General features: G+C 36.1%; 1 protein-coding gene across 2 annotated transcripts in view; it reads left to right on the top strand.

Annotated features, from left to right (window-relative positions):
* Nucleotides 1–11221, top strand: part of Skil (SKI like proto-oncogene) — a 32202-nt gene extending 20981 nt beyond the window's left edge. For both annotated transcript variants that reach the window (XM_048347132.1, XM_048347133.1), the window contains 4 exons: nucleotides 1443–1675; nucleotides 4521–4750; nucleotides 5507–5731; nucleotides 6986–11221. In XM_048347132.1, the coding sequence (XP_048203089.1) occupies nucleotides 1443–1675; nucleotides 4521–4750; nucleotides 5507–5731; nucleotides 6986–7144 (847 nt within the window). In that variant the 3' untranslated portion in view covers nucleotides 7145–11221. The remainder of the gene's footprint in view (nucleotides 1–1442; nucleotides 1676–4520; nucleotides 4751–5506; nucleotides 5732–6985) is intronic.
* Nucleotides 11222–12869: the final 1648 nt, after the last annotated feature.

The following is a 12869-nucleotide window of genomic DNA, read 5'->3' as shown; positions in this document are numbered from 1 at the left end:
TAGAAGTAGGTCATTTCCTTTCTGCCCTAAGTGAGACATGAAAGTTGTCTTTTTTATTTAATTAAATGGTTGTACAAAGAGGTTACAGTTCCATGTGTCAGGTGAGGAAATCAATTCTTTCATTTTGATGTGCAACTTTAAAAACGATGAAACTTGGAGCTTTTATAATAATAATCTCTCACCATCAGGTTTTTATATTTTCAGTGAGAGCATACCATGGGTTATAAGTATAAACTTCTGTTTATTGAGTCCTAGAATTTGATATGCTGCCTTCAGTCTTACTTATACTTGTACAAAATCAGTGACATATCTATTGCATTAGAAGTATTAAACTTGCCAGTTTTTTTTTTAGCAGAATACTGCTGAGCCAGGTGGAACATTCATGATATTGATAGACAGCAACAGTACAGATGCCCTGTACACATGTAAGAGGAGGTGATTTGTTGAAGTATTAATCAAATAGTTACATATTTTTGCTAAAGGTTTACATGCTGTTTAAATACCTAGCTCAAATTTGTTCCATGAGCCTTGAAGGTAATCTAAGGCACTTTTATGTGACCGTTGAGCAAACTGAGCAAACTCAGTATTAATTTTGTACAATTTATTGTTACTGTTTTATAGGTAGAAAGCACTGTTGTATTCTTTTTTTTTTTTTTATTTTGGCCAGTCCTGGGCCTTGAACTCAGGGCTTGAGCACTGTCCCTGGCTTCTTTTTGCTCAAGGCTAGCACTCTGCCACTTGAGCCACAGTGCCACTTCTGGCCATTTTCTATATTTGTGGTGCTGGGGAATCCAACCCAGGGCTTCATGTATATGAGACAAGCACTCTTGCCACTAGGCCATATTCCCAGCCCCCACTGTTGTATTCTTAAAGATTGCCTTGTTGGGTTTGATAGTAGGAGAACTGCCTAGCAGCCAGGAAGCATCTGGAGTACTTGTTTTCTCTCTGAGCTCTGTGGCTCCTGGAAGCTTGTCATGGCCTGCTGTGGGCCAGGGTTTTGCAGTGTAGTGGGTGATTAGACAAACTGTGACAAAGACGAGTGTTCCTCCTTTAGAGATTTGTGGGCAAGAATATAGTCCTCAAAGTAGCATCTAGCCTGTTCTCTTTCTAGAGTAAACTTGACCTACTCAGCAGCTAAACAGCTCTGGAAAGTACTTAATGCTTTAGTTTTCAGCTGGTTTTGTGGGGAGGGGAAGAGACTTCTTTTCCGTCAACTGTCCTTGTAGTGCTTAGACATGACTTGCAAAATAATAATTCCTCCTAAGTTTTGGTCTCCTAGAGTGCTAATGGTTTCCATTTATCACGAGCTCTTATTTTGTGAATTGTTAAACTTTTTGATAAATGAAAAAAATAGTTTAACTGTAGAAAGATATCACACATTGTATGATTTACCCAAATGTAGTATATAATAGTTACCTTATTTTGCCTTTCTTTGTTTTCAGCTACTACTTGTACATGTGTGATAAAGTGGTTGCCCCAAACGTGTCGCTTACTTCTGCTGTGTCCCAGTCTAAAGAGGTCACAAAGACAGAAGCAACTAAGTCCGTATCAAGACAGTCTGAGAAACTTCACAGCAGTAGTAAACATCAGAAAACAGTGTCTTATCCAGATGTCTCACTTGAGGAACAGGAGAAAATGGATTTAAAAACAAGTAGAGAATTATATAAACAATTAGGTAAGTATTCAGAAGTTATATTTTAAAAATCAGATATCTAATATAGGCACATTCTGTATTTTTAAAAATTTATTGTCAAAGTGATGTACAGAGGAGTTACAGTTTCATATGTAAGGCAATGAGTACATTTCTTATCCAACTTGTTACCTCCTCCTTCATTTTTCTCCCACCTTCCCCCTCCCTGTTTCCCTCCCCTGCCATGAGTTGTACAGTTGATTTACAGCATATAGTTTTGTAAATTTATTCTGTACTTTAAAAGAAGCTTTTTATTCTTTGAACCTCAGCCTGTGGAGGCTACAGAAAGACTGTGTTATGTGGCTTCTCACTGAAAGTGATTCTTGTATTTTTCTTTTTTTGGCCAGAATTCTGCAATAGGTTTCTATTTTTCCTAATTTGCTGTGGATTGAGATGTTATTAATATTGAGAAATATTTGGGTGGCATTATCCAAAAGGAATTGTACTCTTCACCTCTATATATCACCTTTATAATAATTTTTTTAAAAGAAGAAATATATGTAAGAGCTCTTAGGTATAGAATTCAGGAAAATGTATTCACAGGATTAAGGATTGAGTGCCCTGGGAATCAGGCAGATGTCATAAGTTTAAAATTCTTTTTTTTGCCAGTCCTGGGTCTTGAACCCCTGGCTTCTTTTTTTTTTTCTCAAGGCCACTTGAGCCACAGTGCCACTTCTGGCTTTTTCTATATATATGGTGCTGAGGAATTGAACCCAGGGCTTCATGTATATGAGGGGAGCACTTTACCACTAGGTCATATTTTCAGCCCGTAAGTTTAAAATTCTGAGTGGTCATCTAAAAGAAGCCAGAGACAGTGCTCAGGTCCTGAGTTCAAGCCCCAGGACTGGCAAAAAATCTGCCTATTCACTACACCTTGTAAATGTTGTGGATCAAACAAGATCTGTCCATTCCACATCACTCCATGTAACAGGCAAAAATGTAACTGCCTGTTTCCTTCCATGTTAAAAAAAAAAAAAAAAAAAGAAAAAGTGCCCAGCTTGTGTGAAGATGTTAGTTGTGTAGGAACACCTGGACAGTCTTGCAGTTCTTTTTTTCTTTTCAAATTTTTATTATCAAACTGATGTACAGAGAGGTTACAGTTTCATATGTTAGGCATTGGATATATTTCTTGCACTGTTACCTCCTCCCTCATACCCCCTCCCTCCTCCCCCTTTCCCTTTCCCCCCCTGAGGTGTTCAGTTCACTTACACCAAACAGTTTTGCAAGTATTGCTTTTGTAGTTGTTTGTCTTTTTTACCCTGTGTCTCTCAATTTTGGTATTAGTCTTGCAGTTCTTTTAACTGTTTTCACAGGGAATTAAGATTCTTGATTTTTTTTTAATACTTTGAGTTTATACAACTCAATTTTCCTTTGGATTGAAATATGGTAAGCAGTAATTCATTATGCATCATTGTGTCATATTTGCATTGTATTTTGTTTCCCAAATGAATTTCAGTAATTAAAAAATAATTGGAATGTAATTTACATGCCATAAAACTTAAAGTGTACAGTTCACAACTGTCACAATGTAATTGGAGAACATTAAGTCACTCCCCAAAGCAACCCTGTAATCCTCTAATAATCACTCCTCATACTCCTTTGTCTGCTTTCTGTCTGTATGAGTTTGCTCACTCTGGACATTTTCTTTTTTTGTAGCTTAATATTTCATTATATGGATGTGTTATATTTTGTTTGTCATTCTTCAGTTGATGGGTATTTTGCATTGTTTTTACTTTTTGGCTATCGTGGAGGCTGCTGCTATGAACACGTGGGTTCAGGTTTCAGGGTGGACATATGTTTTCCTATTAAAGAGTAGAATTTCCGGATCGTTATGTTAACGAGTTCACACTTTGAGGGCCTCTGAAATTACTCTACAAAGTAGCTGCACCATTTTGCATTCTCTAGCAGTTTTGGAGGGGTTTTGAGGTTTGCACATTTTTGTCAACACTTGTCACCGTGTGGTGTGTCATGATTGTCGCATTGTCACATGGTACCTCATGGTTTTGATCTGAAATCCCCTAATGAGGGCTGGGGATATGGCCTAGTGGCAAGAGTGCTCGCCTTGAAATCCCCTAATGACTGATGATGTTGAGCATTTTTAAAAAATGTTTTCCTTGGTACTAGGAAAGTGTAATTGAGGAAAGTGTAATTTAGATCCTTTGCCTGGATTGGCTTGTCTCTTTTCTTTTGAGTACTAAATTGGGTTGTATGTTACTTTTGAGTGCTAGGCATTATTTATATTCTGGATTCTTACCATGTAAATATTTGTCATCCTGTCACTTTTTTACTTTATTGATAGTGACCCTTGAAGCATATTAGTTATTAATTTTTGTGATTTTTAATTTTCTTAATTGTGATTTTTAATTTCTTCATTTTCTTGATTTCTTTAGCTTTGTAGTACGCTTTAAAATTGAAAATGATGAGTCCTCCAACTTTATTCATAAGGTTGTTTTAGCTATTTTGGATTTCTTACATTTCTGTGTGAATCTTAAAATAAGCTTGTCGGTTTCCTTGCACATATCTGAATTAGGACTTTTGATAGAGATTGAATTGAATAATGGACTAGTTCATCAAGTATTGCCCTCTTTACAGTGTTGCCATCTGCTCTGTTCGTTCCATGAATATGCGATACCTTCCAATGTACTTAGGTTTACAAGTTTTGTATTTATCATTGTAAACATCTGACACCATTGTTAATTTTTCCTAAGTATTTTATTTTTCTTGATTTGTAAATAGAATTGTCTTGGATTTCATTTATAGATTATTACAGTGACTTTTTAACAGTCTTAATCATATTTTATGAGTGAATTTTTTTTTTTTTTGCTCAAAGATCCATCGATCTCAAATAATTCTACAAGTAAGAAGAAATCTGAGTCTGCCATTGGCAGCTTAGTAAGAGACACAAACAAGCATGATGCTGCAGCCTCCTCTCCACTTCCTGTCAGAGATGTTACTTGTGAAGATGATAAAGGAAAAATCATGGAAGAAGTAATGAGAACTTATGTAAAGCAACAGGAAAAACTGAACTCAATTTTACAAAAGAAGCAACAGCTTCAGATGGTAAAATTTCTATCTAAAGTTCAAGTCCTATGACAACAAAACAACAACAAAGGAATAATTATAGTTGTTAAAACATGCTTTCTAACAGTTTTAGTGAGAAAATCAAGAGAAAACGGTGAAACTGTACTTAAAACTATTTAGTTTTATATTGATAAGCATTTTTGATATGTAATATTTTATTTTGTCAGTCATGGGCCTGGAATTCAGGGCCTGGGCACTGTCCCTGAGTTTTTCTGCTCATGGCTAGTGCTCTACCACTTTGAGCCACAGCTCCACATCTGTTTTTCTGGTAGTTAGTTGGAGATAAGAGTCTCATGGATAGTGGCAAGAGTGCTTGCCTCGTATACATGAGGCCCTGGGTTCAATTCCCCAGCACCACATATACAGAAAATGGCCAGAAGTGGCGCTGTGGTTCAAGTGGCAGAGTGCTAGCCTTGAGCGGGAAGAAGCCAGGGACAGTGCTCAGGCCCTGAGTCCAGGCCCAGGACTGGCCAAAAAAAAAAAAAAAGAGTGTCATGGACTTTTCTGCCTGGACTGGCTTTGAACCACAATCCTCAGATCTCTGCCTCCTGAGTAACTAGGATTACAGGCATGAGCCTACCTGGATGACATTTAAATTTTTAGCAATAGCAGTTTTAATAATTGCTTCAGTAGAGAAGTAATAAAGATATTAGATATTCTCTAAGATAGTTTTTCTTGAAATGATGTTTTTAATATAAGTGAAGTAAAAATTGTGTCATGATTTTTCTATTACAGGAAGTAGAAATGTTGAGTAGTTCGAAAGCTATGAAGGAGCTCTCTGAAGAACAGCAGAATTTGCAGAAAGAGCTTGAATCTTTGCAAAATGAGCATGCTCAAAGAATGGAAGAATTTTATGTTGAACAGAAAGACTTGGAGAAGAAATTGGAGCAGGTAATGAAGCAAAAATGTACCTGTGACTCAAATTTAGAAAAAGACAAAGAGGCTGAGTATGCAGCACAGGTAAGAATAATTCAGTTTATATATTAATGCCTTTCAACATGGAAATGGAAACTGTCACTTTTTAATTTGAGGAGTTTCTTTTTCATGCTATTCTAGTTTGCAAAATAGTTAATTGTGGTAAATTATTCAAAATGATTTTTTTCCTTTTTTCAAAAAAAACATTCAGTAGTCTTCTATAACTGATAATTCCTTGAGTGACTAATGTGTAGTTGTCTGAATATAAAATTCTGTATTGTTTCTGGCTAGAGCTGTAAATGCTCTCAGAACACTTGCCTTGCATTCACAGCCCTGGATTGGATTCCCCAGCACTGAACAAATAAATAGACAGACCAACAAATAACTAAGTTATGTAAAATATGTACACATAGATATTTGGGGGGAGCAGTAGTGGGGTTTGTTTTGCTTTCTGCCGGTCCTGGGGCTTGAACTCAGGGTGTGAGCACTGTCCCTGGCTTCTTTTTGCTCAGGGCTAGCACTCTATCACTTGAGCCACAGCGCCACTTCCAGCTTTTTCTATATATGTGATGCTGAGGAATCGAACCGAGGGCAGGGCATCATGTATACGAGGCAAACACTTTACCACTTGGCCATATTCCTAGCCCAGTACTGGGGTTTGAACTTGAGTCTTTCTCTTGTAGGCAGGCTCTCTTACCACCAAGCCATACCTCTATCCCTGATTTTGCATTGTTTGAAATAGGGTCTCACTTCCTGCTCCCCTGCTCACCTGAACACGATCTGCTTCTGTAGATTTCCCACTGCTACCCAGGATTGCAGGCCCATCCCAACCATGTCTAACTCTCTATGAAGGAGTCTTGTGGATTTTTCTGTCCCAGTGGCCTTGAACTTATGATCCTCCCAATCTCAGCCTCCAAAATAGGTAGAATTATGAGCATCAGCCACCAGCACCTGGCTAAAATTTTATTACTTTGATGTAGTATATGGGCTTTCAAGTAAAATGAACAAAGATAAACTACTTCCTGTTATATTGGAAGTGCTGGTGATGAGTAATAGTAGCTCACAATGTGGAGACCATGCACGAGCTGGCTGTAATGAGATCTGTGGAGAGTGTAGGGTAGTGAGCGTGCTGGAGGTAGGTATTCCCTCAATCCAGCATCATGTCAGATGTAAGGGGACTCCAGGGATTGTGTAATATGCACGAAATAGCTGATTCTGTAAAAAGTCATTTGAAAATAGGTTTTAACCATAATAGGATTAAATGAGAAATGAAAGCTGACAGTTTTTTAAATCACACAGTTGGCAGAACTGAGACAGAGACTGGACCATGCTGAGGCTGACCGCCAAGAACTCCAGGATGAACTGAGACAGGAGCGGGAAGCAAGACAGAAGTTAGAGATGATGATCAAAGAGCTAAAGCTGCAAATCCTGAAATCATCGAAGACTGCTAAAGAGTAGAAATGGTTGAGAAGGTTCATCTGTGGATTATGGACAGGGTTTCTTTTTGTTTGTTGCTTGCTTTGGTAATTGATTTCTGAGCATCTTATCTGCATTCTGTTCATTTGTAGATCAGAGAGCCAGAAGAGATTATATATTAGTACATAAATTTTTACATTTTCCAAATGAATGAAAATGTGATTTCTTTGTACTTTTTTCCTTCGTCAGTTGGTAACAATACTATATGAAAATCAACCTATATTTCTAATGCAAACTTACAGTTATGTTTTAAAGAGCTGAATTAAGTGATGGAAAATAGTTGGGGTAATTGCATTATCCATATTTCATGCTCAATTTTAGATACAAGTAGTAGCATCCCAATTCCAGTATCTAACAGAGCTAGCTACTCCAGGAGTTGTATTTGTTTTCCTCATTGATGGTCTCTCTTAAGTTGATAATATATAATAATTATCATACACCAAATTTACTTTTACTTTGTTCATATTGTAGAGCAAATTTCCACCATTTTTCTTTTTAATGTCTCTTATGAGGTGTTCTGTTAATGAAGTTACAGCACACCCCCGTGAACATGGTGGTAGGGTTACATGCTTTATTATGCCTCGCTGCTAAACACAGGGAGCAGTTGTGATTTGTCTTTAAGTGTGGTTTCATTTAGTTGTGTGTGTGTGTGTTTTGAAGTGACTTCAGAAAAAAATTCTGAACTTTAAATAGTGGTGTTGAAAATATTAATGTTCTCGAGAAAAACAGATGCCATTGATGTACATTAGTTTCAATATAGTCCATAATCCTCCTGTACACATTTATATGTAGTCTTATGTGGATCTTACTAAAATTTATATAATGGATTTGTTCCTTTTAAATGATAAAATATTAAACACCTCAAAGGTTATTTTGGACTTTTGTATGTTTAAATATTGTGTTTATCAAAATTGCACGAACGGACCATTTTCAATTGCTCTTTAAAGAAAATCAGGAATTTACAGACAGCCAATAGGTTAATATAGCATAATTTAAATGTCTATCGCTGAAAGGCTTATAAAATAAATTTCAGATAACAAAGGAATTTCATAACTTGAGGAAGGGCCACATCTGCACTTTGTTTTTTCTCTCGTTTTTGCACAGAAAAAAGTCTCATCTTAAATATTAAGTTTCGCATTAATAATGAGTAGTCCTTAGGCTAAAAGTTAGTAGGCAAAAATCTCAGTCTGCAGTTATTTTAAAGGAGAAATTTTGGATACCACGGCACATTATCCCATCATGTTTTCTCTTAAGGTACTAGATGAAGCTATTTTAAAATCTGAATTTATTTTAAAAGAAATTAGTTGGATGGAGGGTATGTGCTGTTTCTACCATAGGTCCCTCTGGCAGTTGAGGACTTTAGGACTTGCTAGGTTATAATGGATTGTTTTTATATTTTGCTTCATGGTACTCTCATATGCAAAGGACACCTTTGTATTTCCCCAAATGTAGTTTGTTTTCTAAATATTTTCTGATCTAAATGTGTACTTTGCATTTTACTATATTAACCTTATAATTTAATTTCTTGATTCTTAGAATTTCCTCAAGGAGGAAAAAAAATGTTAAAATTACCATATCCCCCCCAGTGCCATTTATTTAGACCTGCAGAAGGAAAAACAATAGATATATAAAATAGTTTTAGTTAGATTGTGAATTGATTGTGTCATAGCTAACCATTTTGGGAGGTAAACTCAAGTACCTGTAATTTTATTGTTCTAATTAACTCAAAACCTTTCTGCTTATGTTACTTAGAAAATGATAATCTTTAAGTTTCAACCCCAAATTTCCAAGATCCTTTGCTTATTCTTTGAATATTTTAGAATTCTAAGTGGACATCAAAACACCATTAAATTATAGACTGTTAAGCTAGAATCAAAGAAACATTTTTTTTTAGTCTTTGAAGACTTTGTAAGATCTTTACCTTCCAAAGGATACATTGATGTGCCATAGGTTTCTGTCCTTCCTTCCTTGAGGATCATTTGAGTCAACATGTAAATATGTCTTATTATTAAAAGTAGCTTTAAGTTAAATTGCACCACATAGCTTGAAAAATAATGTAAAGATTTTGTAATACTTTAAAAGTGACCTCTGCTAAAATATTCATTTAACACCCTTCTATTCTTTGCATGCTCATTTCATGTGCTAGTTGCTATCTTAAAGTTTGTTTTGGTGTTAGGTTTTGTGTGCCATGCCAAGTTCACTAAGCAAGCAGATTCCCTTAGATTTCATATCTATTTATCTCTATATATGCATCCATTTATATGCATATGTATTTTTATTTTTAAGGTAAAATAAGAATGGTTAAAAAGCTACATTAAGTAATGGCCTGTAAAGTTCTGCTGGAGCCTCACTGGAAGAAAGAGTATTGGCTTACTGGGTAATGAGTGATACTTCGTTTGGGTGGTGATAGTTTCTGTGGTCTAAACTTTTGTGAGGAAAATGAACCAAATCTATAAAAGGGAGTAACTGTCACTTAGAAGCTTGTAAACATGCTCACAAGTGCAACTTCTAACACGCAAAAGATTTCCTCAGTGACTTAGGTTTGGTTTGTGCTTTAATTTTTGTAAAGTATATTCTTTTGCTTGAAATTTCTGTGTCCTTCATAATGAGGATGTTTTTGCTTCTTGAACTGAGTTTATAACATATTTAATATATACCAATTTAGATATTAAGTCATTGTACAGGGATAAGGAAGAGGAAAGGAAAAAAATCATGTGTACATACTGAATTATAGAGCTGTCATGAAAGTAGGCAAAAACAGCCCAAGTACTATGATGTTTGCAGGTGGCCCATACTTTCTAGAAGTCATAGCAGAGCAACTAGTTCATTTGCACACCTGTGGCTTCTGTGTGACAGAACATTAATTGACAAGAAGCTCAAGTAGTGGAAACTGCTTCCCTATACAGAGTGGCAAAGGTAGTACTGAGGAATTTTTAGTACCTTCTGAAGCTTTCTTCTCAATGACTGTGTTTGATTACTTAGGAAATATTTTTTATTTGCCCTTTTTATGCATTTATTTCGCACAACAGAAAATTGAATATTCAGATAAATTTGTGCTCATACTGTACATCTATTCCTGTGCTTGGAACTACTTGTTAATAGTTTTTATTGAAGCTATCAGCAATAAGGAACATAAAACTGCTGTATTATACATTATGGAGTTGAATAATTTAAACCGAGCTTAATTTTTTTTTTTCTAGAATAGAATGCGTAAGTGTTTCCACTGTGGACAAAAGCATATGGGTATTTTGTATTGCATCTTGTTTTAAAAGGACAGTTTTTTTAAATACACTTAAATGGCTTCTAAAATATATAGTGTAATTTGGAGCCTGTTTAGAAATAGAATTAAATATGTAGTGCTACTGTTTTGAATTACAAAGTGATCAAATGTAAAAACATTTAAAAATTAAGCCCAGAAAACAAATAGTGTTTGAAGTCAGTTTAATATAAATATGTAAGATTTTTTTTTTCTTCAATATAGATACCTCACTGGACAATAAAGGAAGCACAGCATACTTAAAGTAGTTCTTACAAAAACATCCTATTAAAACAGTTGCTAAGTCTAGGATATCTTTTGGAAGTTAGAGTTTATAAGAAATAAAATATACCTGCTTTTAACTATCTTGTTAGGAATATTTGTTTTATCTTGATAATTTTCAGCCAACATGGTAGTCTTAAATTGTTTCTGAATTTCTAACTGGTGAAAGCAGTCAATGAATGATTTGAAACAACTTGATGACTCTATTGACCACAGTTCAACTTATAATTTTGCCAATGATGTACAGTTTTATGATTAAAATTGCTGCGTTGGTTGCATTACATGACAGAACTGTCCTCTACCTCACGTGAAATAAATATTTTATATGGTTTTACTAAAAAAAATAAGACTCATCTATCTGGTCACTTAGTTTACAAATTTTGAATTCTATTTATTGAAACATGACATACTGTGCTCTTAGCTTATACCTCAATTGTATTTTGTGCTGTTTTCCATTTTCATTGTAAATAACTTGTATAGATTGTGGATGAAATTCCAAATAAAAAGTTTTAATGCCAATGAAATTTGATCCCGTGTTAACTTTCCTGTACCCTGAAACTGACATTTTCTCCATTTATTTCTTTACAATCTATGCATTACATGGGAAACATACTTTATTATAAAATAGAACATTTCATGTAATAACTAAGTGATGAAAATACCAGCATTTTGTGACAATTGGATTTTTGCTTTAATGTCTTTCCCAGATCGTGATACAGTCTTTCTATCTTATCTATCTATGAATCATATCATCCCTAAATTTAGCAACTTAGTATCTCATCTCAGTATCAAAGGGCCAGAAATCCCAGAGCAGGTTAGCTGAGTGGGCTCAGGAGTTGATCTAAAGGTACCTTTAGGGTGTTTCCTGTACCTGCATGCAAATGAGCTTGGCAGTTGGAGGCTCTGCTCCCAAGTCACAGATGTTGATCGGCACAGTGTCTCCCGTGTGTATGTACCCCAGAGGTTGCTCATGTCACAGTCTCCAGGTGGCTTGCCCAAATGAGCCGTCCCTTCTCAGACATACACAATCACTGCGTCCTGGGTTAGGGGGTGGGCCATGAAGTCTGGTTTCTACTGAAGAGGGGCTCACACGGACAGGAGATAGCAAGAGGTGGGGATCCTGGCAAGTCATTTTAGATTATGGCTCCAATACTCTCTGTATCTTAATTTTTTGTGTGTGATGTATGAACAAAATTGACCATTTTAGGTACTTTTAGCAGCAATTAAGAATATTCAGTGTTGTACAACCATGATGTCCAAACTTTTTTGTCCCAAATTTTGTACCTATTAAATAATAACTCTATTTCTTCTTCTCAGCCATGGTAAGTATTTTCTGTCTATGGATTTGCTTACTGAATATAGGCAGAATAAAAATACTTTTCATTTGTCTTTGGCTTATTCCATGTACTGTGATGTTTTTAGGATACAGCCATGTCACTTGTAGCAGAATTCCATTCCTTTTTATGGTTCGTATGTGTATAGCACTTTCTAGTTACTCTTCTAGCAGGTAGTGCTTTTGTGAATGTTGATTGACAGGTGCACTAAGTTCCTACTTTGTGTGTGTGTGCTGACCCTGGGGTTTGAAGTCGGCGCCTGGACACTATCCCTCAGCTTCTGTGCTTAAGGCTAGCACTTTACCACTTACGCCACAACTCCACTTCTGGCTTTTTGCTGGTTAGCTGGAGTTAAGAGTCTCATGGACTTTCCTGCCTGGGCTGACTTCCAATCACAGTCCTCAGATATCAGCCTCCTAACTAGGATCAGCGTGAACCACTGGTGCCTAGCTGGTTCTACAGTTTTTTTGTTCCTTTAAAATCGAATAATACAAGTATATCTAGGCCAACCACTGGTGGCTTCCACATGTAGTCCTGGCTAGTCAGGAGGCTGAGATTGGAGGATTGCAATTTGAAGCTAGCCTGGTCAGAAAAGTTAAAAGAGACTCATCTCCAAATCAGAAAACCAGAAGTGGTACTGTGGCTCAAAATGGCAGAGTGCTAGACGTGAGCTAAAGGCCCAAGAACAGTACCCAGGTCCTGAGTTCAAACCCCACAGCCAACAACAACAAAAAAGTATATCTGGCGCCTACCTTGGTTTCTATTTTCATGGAATTTATTTTTCCCACTTCCTCCTCTTTTTTTTTTTTTTGCCATTAAGCTTACCTTTATTTTA

This window comes from Perognathus longimembris, chromosome 5 (genome assembly GCF_023159225.1).
Source record: "Perognathus longimembris pacificus isolate PPM17 chromosome 5, ASM2315922v1, whole genome shotgun sequence".
Lineage (NCBI taxonomy): Eukaryota > Metazoa > Chordata > Mammalia > Rodentia > Heteromyidae > Perognathus > Perognathus longimembris.
This window is presented reverse-complemented; position numbering and strand designations above follow the sequence as displayed.